Genomic DNA, 22,092 nt, shown 5'->3' on the forward strand with positions numbered 1-22,092 from the left:
AAGAAGAAAAAGAAAGAAAGAAGAAGAAAAGAAGAAGAAGAAAGAAGAAGAAAGAAGAAAGAAGAAGAAGAAGAAGAAGAAAAGAAGAAGAAAGAAAGAAAAGAAGAAGAAGAAGAAGAAAGAAGAAGAAAGAAGAAGAAGAAGAAGAAAGAAGAAGAAAGAAGAAAAGAAAAAGAGAAGAAGAAGAAGAAGAAGAGAAAGAAGAAGAAAGAAGAAAGAAGAAGAAGAAGAAGAAGAAAAGAAAGAAGAAGAAAGAAGAAGAAGAAGAAAGAAGAAGAAAGAAGAAGAAAGAAGAAGAAAAGAAGAAGAAGAAGAAGAAGAAGAAGAAGAAGAAGAAGAAGAAGAAGAAGAAGAAGAAGAAGAAGAAGAAGAAGAAGAAGAAGAAGAAGAAGAAGTAGTAGAAGTTTTTTTCAATTTGTTGAGGTCTAATGGTATTTGCAACACACACGAGTTATTTCAAGCAACAGGAAAAGTAAGATGTTTTTTTTGTTTTGTTTGTTTGTTGCTTTAGGTCTCTTCCAACACAATTGAGGTTATATGAGAGACCGCTGAAACAAAAAAACAAGCAATCTAACAAAAATAGTACAAATGTAAATCAAAATCATAACCTAAAGATATCATAAGCTAAATTATAAATAACCAAGAACAAACAGGCAGAAGATTTACAGAAAAAAAAAATATCCCCTGTCAAAAATACAATCACAAACCAAAGAAGCAGGATAGGCTAGTAAAGAGAAGAAGAAACGACATCACTATCGGATCGTACACCCATGCGAACATCATAGGTATATGATTCAAAGTAAGATGACAGGATAAGACAAAAGGGGAAACAGAAGTAGAATAAGAAGAAGATATTAAAATGATGATTATGATTAGGATTATATTATTAATAAATATAATGGCATTAAAGGTAAACAGGAATTGACGTGAGCGAAAATGAAATAAAAAAAAATAAAATAAAAACAGTCAACAAAAACAAAGGAAAAAAAGAAACAATTTACGGAGGGTGGTCTGATTTCACCAGGCATAATGATGATCTTGTATTATTTCAAAATATAATTGTCAACAATGGATGAGATAATACACCCATAAGATATCCATCACAAGAAAATCATAATACAAAAATTGGTATTTATTTATTCATCATTTATTTTACATCATGTATCAATACTACTCTGCTGCTTCACAAAAATATAAATAAATTATTATTTACCTATTATCATTTATGGTCGTATAAAATTAATAATATTGTTTATTACTGTCACATCCGATAAGAGTCTTGATTTTGTGGTAAACACCTCTCAGACTGATTTCAGGCTTGTGTTTGTAAAAACGAATTTCATATAAATAATAATAATAATAATAATATCAATAATATAATAATAATAATAATAAAAATAATAATAATAATAATAATAATAATAATAATAATAATAATAATATTAATAATAATAATATTATAATAATAATAATAATATAATAATAATAATAATAATAATAATAATAATAATAATAATAATAATAATAATAATAATAATAATATAATAATAATAATAATAATAATAATAATAATAATAATAATAATAATAATAACCCTTTCAAACATTTTAAATTAGGTTGAGTATCTACAAAAATATTTTTGTTTTAGGGGCTTTCTTGCTTGGAACAATTGTAAAAGCCACAAAGATCTCATGCTGTGACTCGGACCTGCACACAAGATCCCAGCAAGAGAATAATATCAGTTGACAGTCTTTCTCATAGAATTTATAAAACAACGCATTACTAAAAACAGCAATTCACAAACAGGAAAAGAAAGTAGAAAAAAAAAAAAAAAAAAATTTATTTTTTTTTAACAATCTAGTCCTCTGCAGCATTTGAGCAGTGGACTTCGGCTGTTTCAAACTTTTCAAAAATTTCGAAACACTACTTCAAACTCACATTTCATCAAATACTTAAAAGTGAAAACAATTCCAAATACTAAAATTACTAGAAATATTTACCTCTGAACACTGATACTGGGAATTCTCTACCCCCCGAAAACACCACTGCATCGCAATTAAGGGATAATTAACGTGGAAACTGGCCCCCAATGACAGTTAAAATTCAATCAGAATTTTGGGATAAAGCTGCAAATTGGCACCCATGATTATTAAAAAGCAATGACAATTTAAGGATTATTAACCTGGAAACTGGTACCAATGATTCAAATAAAAAAAAAATAAAAAATCCATCAGGAATTCTTTTTTTAAAAATAAAATAATCACTTCTTATTTTAAAGTCTGTTTATGGAATGCAACATTTTCATACCATTTCTGTAGAATGTTAATCACAAATTTCCTGCTCATCAGAAAAAGAAAATAATACTTACAAAATAACTAGTACTATTCCAGTTACAGGAGATGCTGTGTGTTAAGTTGAATTTCAAACTGAATTCAGAACAACAATGCATCAATTCTGTAAAAAAAATACTGATACTGATTCCGTTTGAACTACTGGGACTTGTGTTCAATCGCTATAAATTATAAGATGATAAATATACATGACCTGTTCTTTCTTCTGCAAATTACCCACCCTACCAATTCTACCATTCCTTTATTACTCATTAACGCCTACGTTAACATGGGGACTTTTTCAACAACACAAATAAAATACACTCCTCTCTGTTTTCTATCACGCTCTCTCGCGCGAAAGAGAGAAGACAAAAAGTGTGCTAGAATCCAAGTGTGCCGAAATCCAACGCTCTTGGGATGTAACCATTACATTCGGTCACCCGGCCAAAGTGTGTTGTATTGTAAAGCGTGCCAGAAACCAGTGAGCACCGTGCCGTAAAAGTGTGGAGTGTCAACAATGATTAGATAAAATACATTCTTATTCTTTTCACCCATCACAATTTTTAAAATATAAAACAACATAAATCCCCGACACCCCAGTTCACTTAATAAAAAGCAAAACAACTCTGTCACCAAATTTTTTTACAAATATAGAAAAAAACTTTAGAGAAGGACAGGACCACTCAAAGGTTAACAATACCTATTCCCAGATTAGTCCTTGTAAAAGACTAAGAGAATGCACTTCCTTTAATTTCCTCACTTATGTGAGTTAAAAAAGTTCTTTCAAAGCATGTCAAAGCACTAATATCTGACAATTCATATACAAAATAAATGGGACAATTCACAGGTACGTATTCCCATACAAGTCCTTGTTAAAAGACAAGGGAATGAACTCCCTTAATTCTCTTCACTTATGTGAGTTGAGAGTAATTTCAAAGCATGTCAAAGCTCACAAAGATCTGACACTTCAAATACACAATACGTGGAGGGATACTAGTCGTATTAGTTGTGTCTTTTAATCAGTCAGGAGATCAAGAGACTAAGAACAGTGGCAAAAACAGTAGTTCCTCAATATAATCAGAGAACAAGATCACAATTACTGCATATGCATTGTCTTTATTTCTTATGGTCTCATTCAGTTTAAAAAAAAAAACTGACACTGAAATCATAAAATAGAACCATCGATGAGGATTTATATGTACAACGCAAATCACGCGTAACTCTTGGATGGTTGTACAAAAAAAAAAAAAAAAAACCCATCTAATCTGTTAAAAGTTACAATATTTATATTGGCTGGATTCAGAATCTCTCAATGACTCATGATGAAATGAAAGCCCGATATTATCTTACTTGAATTCAATTTTTTAACAAAATGAAAGGGAAAAAAAAAGAACAACTTTTTTTAACAAATGATGGTGAATGAATATCACTTAAAAGTTTACTAACCATCTTAAGAGTGTTGATCAATTTTAGTCACTTTAACACTTTAATGGTTAGGCCTTAAAAATCATTTCTCCCTTTATTTTGCTGGATATAACTTCAAACCAATCCGTTTCCATCAAAAGATTAGTGAAACAATGCACTTTGGTGAAGCTAAAATCTTATCATTGCCATTGATATATAGCTCTTTTGGTGAAAATGGATGGGTTTAACGTCAGATAAGAGTTTTATAAAAATAGAACTCCACTATCTGTAAAGAGTAAACATTATAAAGATTGGACTCACAATTCGCCTTTCCGGCGCCTGTACAGACATTCCATATACACTGGTTGATAATACAAAACGGTTTGAGTTCCTCCAAAATTAATTTACACGTTCATATTATAAAATATACACAAAATTATTTTTGAATGTGGATATTACTACATTTATAATATTATAAACAAGGGTCCAAGGCATGTCAGCCTGCACACACTAAATTACCCACCCACCCAACCATACACAACACACAAACACTCATCATCATCAACCAAACTGAAAAGAGAATCCCGGAAATCCGTTTTGAGAATGATGGCCATGAGCGCCGTGTGAGAAATGGCCGCCTGGAGATCCCCCGAATGAAAAGCCTCCCATGTTGCCACCACCTCCAAAAAAGGCCTGGAAAATCTGGTTGGGGTCCACAGTATCTGAAAGGGGGTCAAACAATTATTTTTAAAAAATTAAATGAACTAGACACACAACTGCTGTTCTTTACTTTACATGTAAAACAAGAGATTTTATATAATGAAATATCCTCTTAATAAGTTCATAAAACACTTAAAAAGGGATCTGTTTATCTTTAATGGTTTTACGATGATTGTGACATATCAGTGTTATTTCAAGACAAAAGGGAATAGCATAAAAAAGTCTAGATTTATTAAAAGCACAGGCAATATGTAAAAAAAAGGGGAATGGTTCAAATAGGGAATACATGTAGATTCCAAGATCACATAAAAGACTCATCCAGACACAATCTCTATATTGTGCATTACACTTCCTATGATTATTACTCTCAGTTGAAAAAGGTACTCGGGTGCTTAACAGAGACACTACAAGCCAAGACAGTAGTAAAAAATTGTCAACTCAGCTTTACGAGGACGGAATATATGGCAACAAAAAGGTGGATTGCAGCTATCAAGGAGGCAGAGACTATGTTGAGAAGTAGCATTCTACTCGGCTTATGCCACGCTCTAATTTGGGGTATAATGCATCATTATGGTATTGATTCAATTTGATTTAAAATAAGAAGCAGAGTTATTATTTTTTGACTCTCCCTCCACTTAAACCTGTGTCCACAGACAATACCATGTATGAAATACCAAAAAAATAAAAATAAGCAATATTTTGACTTTAAAAAAAAACTAATTCCAAACTCACCAAAACCAAATCCTTCCCCTTCAATATCCTGACCGCTGTCATAACGTGCCTTCTTCTTGGCATCTGATAAAATACTGTAGGCCTCGCCCAACTCCTTGAATTTCTTCTCTTCTTCTCTTTGTTTGTCTGCCGAGTCATTTGAATGACGATCTGCAATGAAAGAGAAGATGGTCATTTTAATTTCTTTTCAAATTTCTTGGAAATGATTTTAAAACTTAAAATATAAAAAATAGGCTAAATAACTATTAAAATTAAAATATAGAGAAAGTTTTCAAGTTCAGATTTCTAATGACTCAATACAAAACAAATGGAAATCAAAACACGAGAATTCAGGTCGAAATCTTATTCTTTTTAAAATAAAAATACCAAAACTCATGATGAAAATAAAACAAGGAAAAAGAGCACACTTAAAAATCCGGCAGGGATTTTTCAACAGAATTAGCCGAAAAAAACAAAATAGAACAATGTTTTTTTAATTTAAAAAAAGAAAAAAAAAAAAAAAGAAAAGAAACCAGGGAAATTCCCTACTTAAAAAAAAAAAACAAATTAAAATATAAGGTAGGTCTGGTGATAGGATGGAAGTTGTACTTTCTATTTTTATATAACTCACCTGGATGATGAATAAGGGCACGTTTTTTGTAAGCTTTTCTAATCTCATCCTCTGATGCAGTCTTCTGGACACCCAAAACTTTGTAATAGTCTTTTCGCTTCGACTTCTTCAGCTCCAATTTCGCTTGCTGTAAAAATTGTTTATTTTCTATATGGACAAAACAAAAAGAAGAAAAAAAAAAGTCATGTATGACCCATTGTCAGTATTTCATCCACAAAGGAATTGGAATTTGTTTCATTCCTATATCGCACTGTAAAACTCACTGTCATGCTAACCTGCCATATAGGGCAAGCGGTGTTGTCTCTTTCTCATTGTTAATATTGATTTTTTTATTCCTTCAAGATATAGTATTAGAATTTTAGTCACAGTACTAGAATTAACATTTTGTTCAAAAAAAGCATCAATAGAATTTATTCAAAAACAAACTAAAATACCCTTATCGCTTAAGAACAAAAAATAAATATGTATTAATATTTTGTAAGGAATTACTTAATGAAACAGATAAGTTATATCTTTTAACGTGACTTATCAAGACTATACACGTTCAAACAATTCACGAAACTTTCTTTAACTTCCATTGTGACATCAAAAACCAACTCACCTTTAGTTTTTGCCATTTTATATATTTGCTCATAGTCCCTCACTGCTTCTTCGTATAATTCTGTATCTGTGTAACTACAAAGAAAAAAAGAAGAAAAAAAAAACGATATATCTGATATGATATAAACATAATTTTAAAAAATAAATAAATAACTAGTCATAATTCGAAATGCTAAATTGATTACTGTGTAAAAATATGTCGGGTAACATTTGTCAAATTCCTTCTTAAAAGATCCAAATAGGAGACTGAACTGCAGCCTAGAGTAGTCCTTCAGAGCGATTAGGTCCACGGAACCGGAGTTTATCCCCAGTTAAATGGAGTGAAATGGGCAATAGCAAGTGCTTGCTACCCTTTGAATAGGACACAAGTTTATCTTAAAGCACTTTACACCAAACTAACAGACCTATCTAATCAGAAAAAAATTCCAGGATTGATCTCCGCCCATTTGCATGTGAAACGAGTTCTCTCCCAACTGAGCTATCAGGACCCCCAACAACTGAGAGCTGACACAAAACACCCAAGTGATGGACATAGTCCAGGCATGTATTTCTATTCATGTACTAAAAAAATACAGCCTACATGTCCTGTTCTGGGATTAAACAAAAGGAGGAATACACATTTGGGATTTTGAGATGAAGATCAGACAAACTGACATGCCAACTAAAACTTTGTTGGTGTCATTTGCTTCATACAGGGATGAAGTGTAGAGAGGTTTATTTAAATTAACTATTTCCTATTTCCAGAACATGCCCGAGCAATAACAGCTAAAGACTTACCATTTTGCTCTTCTCATGTAGGCTTTCAAATAGTCACTGTCCAATTCTATGGCTTTTGTACAATCTTGGATAGCGTCTTCTAGCTTGTTGAGCTGAAAAAACAAAAAAAACAAATAAAATAAATATTTTATTGTCATGCGTTTTATTTTAATGGAGATAAAAGAACTGTAGATAAAATAGAATTTAAAAATTGATGGCCGAATTTCATACCTTGTTTGCTTATGTCTCTTTTAAAATCATTTGTTAAACACAAATGGCTGAAAATATTCTCCTAGTCATGTCATGAAACTTTTAACAGTAGTGTAATAATAACAACAATAATTCTTATAACGTTTTCATTCCTAGTGCCACACAACTGTGTTTGTTGGTCAGAAAGATACTAAAGTCGACACAATGATAAAGTCAACCTAGTTATTTTTCAAAACCTGCATCAGCAAAAGAAACAAGATGACCATCTCTCCTCGTGTTTCTTTTTAAATGTTTACAAACTACTACTAGTAGTTTCGACGCTTTATGGCCATTCAAGTACACATCCTATCACACAAATTATTTATATAAAATAATTTAGATCTTTGATGCAGTAGATTTTTTGGGGTTTATGTTGCTCTTTTTCTGGCTCCCCAGTCAACTCAACATTTGAGTTGCTACATCTGCCAGATTTGGCAGAAAGTAATTAACAATAAACTAGCCTCCTATCAAAGGGGCAGCAAAGAATTGCGAGCCCTTTCAACACAACAAAAGGTGGAATTATTTTCTGCTGTCCTGTAAAGCACACATTTAAATGATGTAGTAATTAGATAACCAAAAAAAAAAAAAAAATTAAGGCCAAAATGAATTGGTGAGAACAAATAATGAATTTATGCAGTCCATTGATCAACTACAAATTTAATGAACTTGTGATATATCATTTTAATTATTACTTACCTTGGAGCAGACTGTGGCACGATTACAAAACAGTTTAGAGTTTGTAGATTTGTTGTTAGGGTCAATACTCAGAGCCTCTGTGTACATTTTATAGGCATCTGGATATTTACCTCCCCTGAACGCCTCGTTCCCCTCCTCCTTCTTCGCCATCAATGACTTGGCTTTCTGATGAAAACACAAGATATCAAATAACATCAGAAAATAGAAATAAAACATGACGCAGTTGACACAAATTGTCTGGATCAATCTACAGAAATTCTATAAGCACGGGAAGATTTTAATAAAAGATTTCATATTTTAAACTAGACAACACAAATTGATAAGGGTCAAATCCCCATAAAGTCAAGATGTTTATCTCTCATTTTTGCCCAAGCCCCTGGTCCATCTAGCTGTGATAGAGTGGCTGAGTCAATGCTAAATATGGCAAAACATAAGTTATAACAGTCAAGCATTTTTACCAAATGGTAGAAATAAATTCAATTCAAATAAACCATTGGACATAATAGAGAATGGAATAAATTTCAGCTTTGTGGCACTTGTGACTATTGTTACTTATTTTTAGTATACAAAAGAGTTACAATAACAAAAAGATATGGTAAAGATGATTTCATGTCTAAACAATTCCAGTTGAAAAAAAAAAAAAAGAGTTGACCCATCATGAAATGAAAGGAAATATCCATTAACTTGAAGACTTGCCTACTTTAGACTTTAGCTGTAAAAAATACAGAATTTAATATTAGTCATCATGACATTCTTAAAGGCTTTTTTTAAGAGCCCAAATCCTGATCTTTTGCCTTAAATTCCTATTTTTAAAGATTATTCCACTTTTGGGGTTCACAAGTCTGCTTCTCTAATCCTACGTCATCAGTCTTTCAATGAGGCTGTGTTCTGAGACTAGACTATTTGTATTCATATGAGCACTGCTCGGAGTCCTTTTCTAGGAGAGAATCAGTCAGATGGGAGTTATCTTCTTGTGAGAGACAAAATCTTTTGTTTAGCATTTCATTACAGTATATTGTTTGTAACAATTAGAAACAGTGACAGGTGTGTATGGGCTACAGGACAACTTACTCTGTAAATATCTTTGGCTTTGAAGTGATCGGGTGCCCTCTTCAAGACCTCCTGGAATAACTGGAAAGCCTTGACGGTGTTGTCCTGGTAATACAGGCACATGCCACGGACGTACAGGGCGTCTGCATTGATTCCTTCCCTCTGAAGCACATCGCTGGAAAAACAGAAATCATTATAATCCATAAGAAAAAAAAAACTATATCACTGAATATTTGTAGAGCCCTTTCCTGCTTGAAAACCCAATGCACTTCATAAAACTTAATTTATTTCCCCAACAGGCCATATGATACAATTTTTACCATAATGTACAGTACAAGTAACTTGTTTGGCATCTTTCTGTATTGGCACTTTTACAATATTCGTCATTGACCCATTCACATCGGAGATGAATAGGGTAATGTATTTAAGAGGGCCTTACCCATATTTATAACATTCTGAAAAGAGTTCAATTACACCCATCCAGTCATTATATAAGTTTAACATTACATTATAACAAGACAAGGCAGAACCCCGTCTGAATAACAAAATGATGAATAACAAAAAAAAAAAATATATATATATATATAAGAATTAACCGTGCAACACTTTACAAGCTTTGTAATCACCCTCTCTTTTGGGAAAAATTGGGAAAAAATCAGTGGCGATGAAAATCATCAAATATTTCTTAGATAAAATTATTTCTAAACATATTTTTTTTAAACCAAACTTACTTTGCTAATTCCTGTGCATCAGCATATCTTCCCAACATAGCCAAGGCTTCTGCTTTCTGAATTCGGAAATGCATTGCTGCCACACAATGTTCAACGCATCTGTCTAAGTGATAGATAGCCTGTAGTATTCAATCGACGTGAAGGAAAAAAAAGGGAAATAAAAAAGTCATGTCATCTTGCTTTGTAACATAAAAGAATACGTAAACTAATAAATAAACAATTTTATAAACATCATAGGTCAAACATTTAAATACTTTCCAGAAAAAGTGAAAGCTGCTATTGATAAGGAGAAGTAAATTTCAAAAGGCTTTTAATATAAATAATAATATATTATTATGAACAGATATAAGCAAATAATTTTCTAAATGCATTGCAAGAGAATGAGCTCTACTAAAACATATCATTAAATAAAGAGAGAGAGAGAGAGAGAGAGAGAGAGAGAGAGAGAGAGAGAGAGAAAGAGAGAGAGAGAGATAAAGAGAGAGAGAGAGAGAGAGAGAGAGAGAGAGAGAGAGAGAGAGAGAGAGAGAGAGAGAGAGAGAGAGAGAGAGAGAGAGAGAGAGAGAGAGAGAGAGAGAGAGAGAGAGAGAGAGAGAGAGTTGCCAATTCAGGAGGCAAAAATTTACTGAACTTTTACACTAACACATAGACCGGCCCCTTTCTGAGTTAAAAGACAGTACGTACTTACTTTATTTTTTTTTTCTGTTTAACTGGTGATTGGAAAATATACTGAGGTTTTATAATATACTGAATTCTGTAAATATACAGAAAATTGGCAACCTCGAAGATAGATATATAGATAGATAGAGATAGAGAGATATGCTACTAACCGTTCTGTAGTCTCTTTTTTCAAAACATGCTTCTGCTTTGGCTATATGATCTTGCACAAGGGATGCTATACTGGACTGTAAATGAAACAAAATCAATCAATAATTAAATATAACAGACGAGTAAATATTCCTTCAATAATATAAGTCTCACACTAAATAATTATGGTAATAAAAAAATCGATCTGTCAGATTTAATATAACAAGAAGAAATAACTTTCCAAAATTTTATTGAGGTTTATAAATATATTCCTATTTAAACCTAAAAAAGTGTGGAAATAAATGTAAAAAAAAAAAAAAATAAAAGATTAGAAACTCCCTAACGCTTAATAACAGCTAAATCCTAATCAAAAAGCAATAAAGAAATGCAATACACTTCATCTTGGCCTCGACCAAAGTTAAAAACTGGTAACTCCAAGAGACCATTCAAAAATAACAACATTGAGATAATGTTAAGCCTCTGCAAAAATAAGTTGTGGTGAAATTTTGCCAATAACCAACAGTAAAATCTCTTTTTAATTCTATCATATTCTCAGAAGCTGCTCTGGACAAGTCACTGTAACAATCATTTGTCTTGTCTAACAGGAGATGATATGTACCAATAATTTCCACTTGTTTAAATGCTGTAAAATCTCTAAAAATGGCATACCAATATATTTAATATATACACCTTTAATCACTTTTATAAATAAAAATAAAAACTGCCTGTATATATAAAATATGATTATAAAAATCAGGAACCACCTGTGGGCTTTTCACCAAAAGAAGGATTTTAATGGCAATATGTGTTGTTCCATCAAAGAGAGATTTAACACTCAGAGCCCCACTAAAAAGGACACAGCAATAACATCCTTTTAATTGAAAACAAACCCAGTTACAAATAATTTTTTTCATATATATATATATATATATATCTATATCACAGCGTACACAACGACAACAGTTTAGTTGAGACGGTATCCCGTTCCTGACACCTGCTGACCCGGTCACGGTGAGCGGTCAATCACAGAGAGGAATTTACCTAACGGGGATTGCCGTTTCACTCAATTTAACAATGTTTTGTTTTATTGTCTGTTAGACACCCATATTGAATGAGTTGAAATATCACGACTTGGTATAAAAGTTTATATTTTCTACTTTTACTGTGTGTTTTTTATTTTTTCATAGTATTACTAGATTTCTCAATATAAGTTATCAATGAACGGTAACAAATTACACAAAAAATATAGTGGGTGCAACATTTCAAAAATTAGAGAAAAAAAAAACGTTGCTATGGATTTGTCTGAATTTTATGTATTATAAAGACAAGATGTAAATACTTCTCCTCACAAAAAACGTATTTTTCCTCAACAAAAATATATCCGCTACGAGCATTCAAACTCGTCAGTGTAGTTTGGGGCTGGTCTTTTAACTGCATTGCATTGATGACAAATCGCATTTTATTCATATCATTGATAATGTCGGATGCTCTTTTTTTCCCAATTTTGCTGTTGTTTGGTGACAGCTCTCTGTGCCTTGTTCTCCAAGAAGTCTAAGTCCAAACTTATATTGAGTGATGTGTGGTATGCAGTGGTACTCAAGGAGGTGTTGTTTTGGGATTATTTTGTTTGGAAAATATTTTCTGTATGTATCCGTGTAATGTTTTATTGCACTTTGAATATATTGGATTGTGTCTGCTTTGATCGATTTTGTGTGTGAAATAAAGTTGTGCACATGACTATAGGCCTTGTTTATATTGTCGAAAATTAATCCAATACTGCATGCGTCATCAATGATGAGTGGGTCGTGGGTGCAATTCTTTGTTTGTTGGATAATTGTAAGTGTAGACTTTTTCTTGTATTTGTGGCAGTGGTTGCCAATGAATGACCTGCTGTGGTAAGCCTGTTTTGTAATGCGGTATTCTGTCCAATTCAGAAGCAATAGGACCATCCCTGAGGGTGAGTGGCTCGTGCATGAGATTTGAAAGTCTCTCCTGCGTTTTGGAGTTTGTTGTTATATTCTACTCTGTCGATATCAAACATGCAAGTGCAACCCGTTTCAAGGTTGATTTATTTATTATAAGCGTATTGGCAATGAGCAAATACAAAGAAGCTAATGAGTCGTGTGTTCAATGTGCTTTATAATGTGTACTTTTTACACATAAATTATGAGTGTGCTCCTTGCTTGTCCAATGCCGTGTCAGTCCCATAGACTAAAAGAATGTCATTAGAATAATTTGAACATTTAAATGGTTTCTTGCGGGCACGTTTCTATTTCTGTGTTAAACAAATCATACCACATGTCCTACATAATGAATTCACTGCTTGGTTATGACTTGCAGTTGTGTGGTCCATGCTGTAAGAGAAAATTCAAAATTGACTGAGCGATGTAAGCAATGATATAGTGAATTAATGAATAAAATGAGTTTTAAAACACACTGTATTACTTCTCATATCCATGCATACATAACAGCGTACATAAAATTTGGAAAAAGAAAAACCAAATACTTCACCCCATTTGGTGAAAGAAAGGGGGGGCAGGAAAATTCTAACAAGCAGTTGAGCTAAGTTGAGGCCCAACACACAATGTCATCTAAAATTAAACATTAGCAAGATAATTCAAATTATGCAATTTAAAAATCAAATTAACTCATCATTGAAAAAAATAAAAAATAAAAATATATTTAACAATAAAACCGCAGCGAAATATTACGTTTCAAGAACAAGGCTAAAGAGGTAATATCATTATTACCTGACCTACGGCGGAAAAATAATCATTACAAAATAATGAAAACTGAAGAGTAAATGAAACTTACCTCATTTCGTAGTAAAACTTGTGCCTTGTGAATCACACCCAAAAAAATTTGAAGTTTATAGCAACGTTTTTTTAGAATCCTGAGGTAATTACAAGTAATTTTATTTAAATGTTATAGAAAAATAGGTGAATTTGAATCACGGCTTGTGGAATAAGTACTGGAGGTATTGAAATAAAAATTGGACCGATGGAAAGAGGAGGTCTGCGAGAATTCTTTGCATTTGGGTGGAATTGCATCGTCACGAAGATCGTGAGGTTAATTGGTACGGAAATCATCCATTGGTATCACCCAATGCACGTCAAATCAACGTTCTAGGAATTGATATCGGCTGACCGCTGTTGACCCCGGTTACCTGTCGGGTGAGGTTACGTCGGCGCTCGGAACAGCGGGAAACTAAACGGTCAGATTTATAGTGCAGTTTAGACGCCGTGATATATATATATATATATATATATATATATATATATTATATATATATATATATATATATATATATATATATATATATATAATCAATAAGATGGAGTCAATTTAGATTTCACGTTTACAGTAAGATAATACTAATGAAATAATTAATAATCATGATGAGTTTTAATTTTTAATATTTTTTTATTGTTTTAAAAATTCACACTAGTAAATTTACCTCTCTCTGTGCAATTGTGTTGTTACTTTCTAATTCTAGGGCTTGTCTGTAACTTCTAAGAGCTGCTACTGGGTTTCCGAGGGCCAGATGGCACTTACCCTGTCTTAGGTAACCCTGGAAATAAAACAAAAATGAAGAAAGAATATAAAACACATATATAAGCACTGTCCTTGGGAATATAGCAGAGTGTTCTTGAAGCTAGGCCGTGCTTAAAGACAGATACTGATCTTTTTTTTTTTTTTTTTGGAGGAGGGGGGGGGGGTTTCTTGGTTAAAACTCAACTAATGTCATTATGTGTTTCTTCTCTGAATTTCCATTAATGTAACTGGGCATATTACACGAATAGCTGAACACCAAAGCTGCCTTTCTGACTTAACTAAATAAAATATCATTTAGTATTAATATTAACAAATCTGGCATTCCTCTCTCTCTCTCTCTCTCTCTCTCTCTCTCTCTCTCTCTCTCTCTCTCTCTCTCTCTCTCTCTCTCTCCTGACCTCACTCACCTTTACAAAACCAGTATCAAGTGCTAAGGCTTGCTGAGCATCGGCTAATCCTTCTTTAAATTTTAGTAACATTATGTATGTGGCTGATCTGTTTCCATAATATGCAGCACAGTTAGGACATATATCTGGCAAATAAAGAAAAGATAACATATATTATTTAATCAGCCTCAAAACATGCACACAATGTTAAACATCATACTACGGAACAAACCTCAAGTTTAAGATCATCTTGATAACCATTTTAAATTATAAAGGGATATCTTTTAAACTGGAAAAAAATAATTTTAAATGTTTAAAAATTCTAAATAATCATTATGTTCGCATAAATTGTCAATGTTATTTGTTAAACAAACTACTATGTTCATACCATAGAAAACTTTATAAAATCTCTTTTACAACCTTCAGACCTGCCTAGTTGAAAATGTTAAAATTCGCAGTTTTTAGGAGATAGAAATAGTCATCGCTATAGTTAACTTTATAGACCAACAATTTAGCCACACAATGATTAAATAAGTATAACTATAATACTTCAAAATCCTTAAAATTATGTAGTCTAGCATCAACTTTAATGTTCAATAAGTTTTAATGACAATGAGAGGCTCATGAAGTTCTGAAGTTTGAGCCAAAATTTCGTCATTCTACCAATTTTTCGTAGTAATCGGCAGGTCTGAACATTCCATCCATCTCATTTCCAATAACTAGCAATGCAGTTTTCATGAGTTAGAGTCCAGTGATTTGGAAGTCAGAATAACTGGCAATATCTAAGAGGTAAAGATTTGACAAGATGTTTAAAAACATGAATTTCCCCTGATCTGGGAAACAATGGCAGTGACATTTCTGAAGATTTTGTTTGACACTAATTGTTTTGGGGTTTTTTTTGTTTTACAAGAACTATCCTGATAACTATACTGTATGGTTATAGATTAATCGAATGCGAAATAATCAAATAATGAATATCACAAAACACATTCTCAATCATGTTTCGTTTGTATTCCATAAACAATATTTGGAACATGCCACATTCAATTTAAAGGACCTTTGTCAATAAAAATATCATAAAATCTGAAATGTCTTTTTAACATTGCAAAATCGTTCAATATCCTGTAAACTACCCTTAAGCGTTATTTGCTATGTCGTCAGATCATCTTAGCTCCAGTTGTATATATATAAGGATTTTTATATTGAACAAGAAAACAATCTAGTGGACATCTTGTAAAATATCAAGATTCATATAAAGAAATGTATCTGAGAAAGAAAAAAAAGAAAGAAAGAACCACTTTCCATATATACTTCACAGAGAACTATCATTCATTTCAGTGTGAAAAAAAAATGTAATTTTTATAAATAAAACATACACAATAAGATGCAAAATGAGAAGACATGTAAAAATGCAGCAATTCCGAAACATTTTGGTCGTATTATCATCCACTGTGAATCATTGAAAAATACTTTTCTTTTTAAACTAACCGAATCATTACTTTAATTGCATGAGGCATAACACAACAATTCACTTTAAAAGATCATTTATTAAATATCAAGAGTATTTATCAAATGTGTAATTCCATTCTAACTCACTAATTGCTTCTGTATAACACGCAAGTGCCTCATTGTAACTGTGAGCTTTGTACAACTCATTGCCTTGTTCCTTCTTCGCTTCAGCAAGCACTTCAGATCTGGAAAAAAAGTCATATAGATTGATTTTATTTCATCAATGAAATGTTTTAGCATCAAACATAATGATGAATAAAGAAGAGAAGCGATCACTGACTTTTCAATCTGTTGGTATATGATCACATCAAATTAGAAATATACAATAAAGTAAATGGATTTGAAACAAAACTGGTATCTCTCTATAAATACTGTGGATATCTGCGTGTATCATTAATTATGACCATTTATTTTTTCTACTTAAGAGTAAGAGATTTTCCAAACGGTACAAAAGATACCATGATCAAATCTTGCAAACTAATATCTTATCTCACATCTGCATCGGATTATTTTCACTATGATTATTTGAAAGAAGATTCTAACAAAACAAATACATCCCGAAGTGAACCCTAAACAATTTGGCTGCGGTTATTCAGAGTCGACTCTGAATAACTGTCTACGGTTATTCAGAGTCGACTCTGAATAACTGTCTACGGTTATTCAGAGTCGGGGAGTCCACTCTGAATAACTGTAGACAGTTGACTCTGAATAACTGGCTACAGTTATTCAGAGTCGGGGAGTCGACTCTGAATAACTAGACAGTTATGAGTGATGAATTTCCAGTTACCAACCACACGGTTTTTCTATTTTTTTCTTCTCTCCCACCTCTGTTTAACCCTACGGGAAAAAATCGTTTTACTTTTTGGTATTTTCTTGTCTCTTCTGTCATGGCAGTTTTTTGCATCGGTGATTTGCATTGCGGCCGCAAAATTTGCAATTTTTTGCAAATTGTCGAGATTTTGCACCAAAAAAAAAAAAAAAAAAAAAAAGAAATATTTAAAAAAATATAGTGGGGAGCGGTGATGATAATCTTCCGCGGATTTCTGGGATTTTAGGATTTGTTCATAAATGTTCCGTAGTTTTTTGTCATGTCAAACATTTTCTGCTCAGTGGTAGTTCAGGGGGAAAAACAATAATATGCCTTCTATCATTTTTGACACCTCTGCTCAGTTGCATGAATTTTGGTGACACTCCTTTATTTATGACGTTAGTCTAGACACGCTGGCGCCAAATGTCAAAGGCAGTACAAGACACATGGTGGCCATGAATGAGAAGATGATCGAAAGGGAAGGGGATGGTGCAAATGGGTGTAAATATGTGTGTACTTTTTTAGCTGTAATATGATAATACATTCATTTGACGATTTTAGAAGGTTTATAAGCGTGTCTTTTTTTTTCTTCCTTTTAAGTTTTGTTTTGTTTTTGTTTGATTGTTCTGAATTTGTTTATAGAATTCATTACAACTTGTGTCTAATTATTAAACAATTTTAAAAAAATATATATCAATTCATTAATTCTCTCTCTCTCTCCTCTCTCTCTCTCTCTCTCTTCTCTCTCTCTCTCTCTCTCTCTCTCTCTCTCTCTCTCTCTCTCTCTCTCTCTCTCTCTCTCAGCCACCCTTCTATCTTCATGTTATGTTTATAGATATCATTTGGTAATAGAGAGATAATAAGTTAGGCTGATCGATTTAAGAAATGATTGTTTATAAGCTAATTTAAATTTGCTTTGTTGATGGAATATGTTTGCAATTGATTAATAAAAAGATTCTTATTTATAAGCGACTGAAGTTGAAAAATCGCCAAGTTTTAAGAATTTGGCATTAAAATTACCAAAGTCACAACATAACCGTAATAAACTGGTATCAAATTGAAACAAACTTATCTCGCAAGAACTCAACTCGATAATTCGATAGGCTACTCGGCTCTAAATATCTGTACACATTGATGGTTATCCAGGGTCGACTCTGAATAACCATCTACAGTTATCCAGAGTCGACTCTGAATAACTGCCTACAGTTATCCAGAGTCGACTCTGAATAACCACTTCGAAACAATTTTTTTTAATGTCTTAAATTAGGCCTAATAGGATTTTAAATTTTCACAGATTTGGTCTGGGGTTGATTGACATCAGGTGAAAAATGATCTAGAAAGATTTCCGTAAAGAGGTCTTCTGTATCTGTGGATTATCATCCATAATAATGGAGAAAATTGAGTTGAACCAAGAGTCATTAGAATTAGAGGGGAATTGGGAACGTAGATAAAAAAAAATTATAAATTAAACTGCACCCTCTTTCTCTCTTCTGTTCAGAAAATATTTGTTAATAAATAAATAAAAATCAATCTTAATAAATAAAAATCAATTTTCTTCTTCTCCTATTCCTTTGATTACCCACAATCAATTGGTTGATTATTATGGCAAATATGAAACTGCTTTCTAATCTCTCTGTATTCCTCGTTTATAATCCTATGTCTATGCGACAACCTGTTGCTAAATCGATATGATTACTCTGCTCTGTAAGGACCACGTCTTTCCAATTTCTAACACTAACACAGTGCCAGGATGGTGGTTTATTTATGAATGTAGAATAGTCTTTGTTGAGTGTAATTTGTAATTATGTGGGCGTGGGCATGGGATCTTGATTTGTCTCTTCTAACGCCAACGCTGGATAAATAAAAGGAAAATCACAAATCCTGATCAAAAGTCAAAGAACTTTCAAAGGAGTTAAATTTTCTTTTCTTTTTTTTTTAAATTAAATTTAAATGGAGAAAAGTTAGCAAGATCTTGTCAACAAAATTGCATAATCATTCATCTATCTAATCATCGTCATCTGCTGTGAGAGACCTACTTGTCTAAACTGGATATGTCTCTGATCACAATTACAAATCCTGAACACAACAATTTGGGCGATAAAGGTTTTCAATCAGGAATAGAAACCTAAACTTCAAAAGTGAAAGAAAACCAAATTTCCAAGAAAAACGGAAGTCAGTAGAAGAAGCGGGTGTTCACTTTTTTTCTAGGATGTTCCATTGGAAACGAATGTGTTTACCTTGACAAACCAGGGTCGTTTGATCGAGACGTACAAGAAAATACTTGTCAATAATGTAATGTATTGAAAATAATAATACTCAACTGTTCTTCTTCAAGTTCAGGTTCCATATCTACGTCTGTTGTTTCCATTTCTTCAACAGCCTCTTCATTTGTCATTTCCGAATTAGACATCTTGCAACGCAGTGTAACAAACAACGAAAGGGCAATTTCTCGACAAATGTCGTAAGTCGTGATAGAGAACGTGATTATGATTTTTAAACTAAAATGTTGGATGTGATCAATGATAGAACCGAAACGAATTCTACTGTGCAACTTGGGGGTTTTCCGTTTTCCTCTACATACCTACTAATATTATAGCTAATTTTCTATTTATAATAAATTCAATATAAATAGAATATTAGTTGTTATTTGTCCTTGTTACTCTATATAGGAAATACGTAAGATTTCCAGAGAAAGAAGTCAAAACGTTATTAATTTATCATATTATTAATCATTATAGCCGACGTGTACTGAGAACATCTAGATTATAGCATAATATATCAGTAATAAGGACCAATACAAGTGTCAAGAGTCCCTTATGCCATTAACTAACATTAACAATCACGGAGCTCTCTAGTATGTAGTATGTTGGTTCACGATGGTAACAATGTATTTCTATTGCACATTACACATTTCATATTATTTGATCTAGAAATATGAATAAGGGAGAAACATATAAAAGCACCGAGGAATTTTAAAAAGTCCACTCATATTATAAATGTTTAGTCCGTGTATTTTAAAGCAATGGTTCCCTATCAAGGGCATTTTTAATATGAAATTGTTCCATGACTGTACGGAATATATGTTTATGTTTTGTTCTTTATTTAAGTCAAGTGTCTAGAAACAAATATTTGTAACCCCCCCCCCCCCCCCCCCCCCCTTCCCAATAAAAGGTCTTACATAACAATGCCAAGAGTTTCATCATATGATTTATATACAATCCATTTGTGGCGACGTGTATTTATTTATTTTCAGATCTGGTGACCCAAATTGTTATGGGCTTAAGTCATCGAGGCGTATATATATATAATTATAGATAGAACGAAGCTGACGTCACTTAGGTCTTTGTTATTGTTTTTTTTTTTGGCTAGCACTATTCAGTATCTGATACTGAATAGTGGTTTTGCACTATTCAGTATCTGATACTGAATAGTGGTTTTGCACTATTCAGTATCTGATACTGAATAGTGGTATTGTACTATTCAGTATCTGATACTGAATAGTGGTTTTGCACTATTCAGTATCTGACACTGAATAGTGGTTTTGCACTATAATACGGTGTTTTTTTTCCGAAACCCGACGAAGTTATGGGAAGAGGGCAGCTGTGGGAGTGAATCTCGGACTCAGAGAAGTGTACAACAGTGGGGAGTGAACCTGGGACTGGGTTTCAGCGGGTTTCGTAATAAAAAGCCGGACGACACCTGGCAATATCCGACAAAGTTCTGGGACGTAGGCAGCAGCGTGTGTGTGTGTGTGTAGAGGCTGAGGGGGGGGGGGGGGGGGGGGGGGGGGAACCTGAGATTCAGGGAAGGGTACACCAGTGGGGGGTGAACCTGGGACTCTGGGGTTTATAAAAAAGCAATAACAATGGGGGGGGGGATTACTTTTGTACGAAACCCGACAATATGCGGCAAAGAAGTGGAAAGTAGGCAACGCGTGGGGAGTGAACCTGGGACTCAGTGAAGTGTACACCAGTGGGGAGTGAACCTGAGACTATGGTTTTCGGCGAGCTTCAGCTAGTTTCATATAAAATCAATTACTTTTTTACAAAACCCGACGAAACCTTGCAATATCCAAGAAAGTTATGGGTAGTAGGCAACAGTGGGGAGTGAACCTGAGATTCGGGGAAGTGTACACCAGTGGGGAGTGAACCTGGGACTGGGTTTCGGCGGATTTTGTTATTTTAAAAAAGCAATTACTTTTTGTTTACGAAATGCGCCAAATGCCAACAAATTGAGGCAAAGTTATGGAAAGTAAGCAAATAATGGGGACTGAACCTGAGACACAGGGAAGTGTACACTAGTAGGGAGTGAACCTGAGACTCTGGGTTTAGGCGAATTTCAGCGAGTTTCATATATAAGCAATTACTTTTTTCTGAAACCCGACGAAACCTGGCAATATCCGACAAAGTTAATGAAGTAGGCAATAGTGGGGGGTGAACCTGAGATTCATGGAAGTATACACATGTGGGGAGTGAACCTGAGACTCTGGTTTTCGGCGGGTTTCAGCGAGTTTCATATAAATGCAATTACTTTTATACGAAACCCGGCAATATCCGACAAAGTTATGGAAGATTCAGGGAAGTGTACGCCAGTGGGGAGTGAACCTGAGACTCTGGTTTTCAGCGTGCTTCAGCGAGTTTCATATAAAAGCAATTACTTTTTTACGAAACCCGACGAAACCTGGCAATATCCGACAAAGTTATTGAAGTAGGCAACAGTGGGGGGTGAACCTGAGATTCAGGGAAGTGTACACTTGTGGGGAGTGAACCTAGGACTCTGGATATTGTAAAAAGACAATACCAAGGGGGAGGGGGAATTACTGTTTTACGAAACCCGCCAAAACCCGACAACGTTATGGGAAGCAGGCAGCAGTGGGGAGTGAATCTGGGATTTGGACACAGAGAGGATTGAACCTGGGACTGCGAGAGGCTGATACCAGTGGACAGTGAGCTCAGAATGTACTTTTATTTCGAAACCTACCGAAATTATCAAAAGTTATGGGAAGTGGGCACCATTGGGCAATGAACCGGGACTTAGGGAAGTGCACACTGGTTGAGAGTGAACCTGGGACTGTGAGAAGAGGATATCAGTGGAAATGAACCTGGGACTATGGGAGTTGGGTACCAGACGAGAATGAAGCAATTACTTT

At 33.5% G+C, this 22,092-nt stretch overlaps 1 protein-coding gene across 1 annotated transcript; it reads right to left on the reverse strand.

Annotated features, from left to right (window-relative positions):
• Window positions 1-1,838: 1,838 nt before the first annotated feature.
• LOC144959167 (dnaJ homolog subfamily C member 7-like) lies at window positions 1,839-20,052 on the reverse strand. The gene is made up of 13 exons (XM_078891700.1): window positions 19,265-20,052; window positions 16,223-16,320; window positions 14,648-14,772; window positions 14,143-14,256; window positions 10,709-10,783; window positions 9,879-9,997; window positions 9,169-9,322; window positions 8,098-8,262; window positions 7,174-7,265; window positions 6,398-6,471; window positions 5,797-5,943; window positions 5,187-5,336; window positions 1,839-4,456 (listed from the first exon to the last, which is right to left on the reverse strand). Exons 1-13 carry the CDS (start codon window positions 19,351-19,353, stop codon window positions 4,296-4,298), a joined length of 1,563 nt encoding a protein of 520 aa, XP_078747826.1. The 5' UTR covers window positions 19,354-20,052; the 3' UTR covers window positions 1,839-4,295.
• Between the last annotated feature and the right edge of the window lie 2,040 nt (window positions 20,053-22,092).

This window comes from Berghia stephanieae, chromosome 13 (assembly GCF_034508935.2).
Source record: "Berghia stephanieae isolate SIO BIC M18660-M18661 chromosome 13, UCSD_Bste_1.3, whole genome shotgun sequence".
NCBI classification, from domain to species: domain Eukaryota; kingdom Metazoa; phylum Mollusca; class Gastropoda; order Nudibranchia; family Aeolidiidae; genus Berghia; species Berghia stephanieae.

Excerpts from the sequence above, each read along its gene's own strand:
- LOC144959167 (XM_078891700.1), bottom strand. The coding sequence starts at position 19,353 with ATGTCTAATTCGGAAATGACAAATGAAGAGGCTGTTGAAGAAATGGAA. Across the intron at positions 14,773-16,222 it reads GTGTTATACAGAAGCAATTA|ATATATGTCCTAACTGTGCT; the intron begins GTGAGTTAGAAT and ends TTTATTTGCCAG. Across the intron at positions 9,998-10,708 it reads AAAAAAGAGACTACAGAACG|GCTATCTATCACTTAGACAG; the intron begins GTTAGTAGCATA and ends TGAATACTACAG.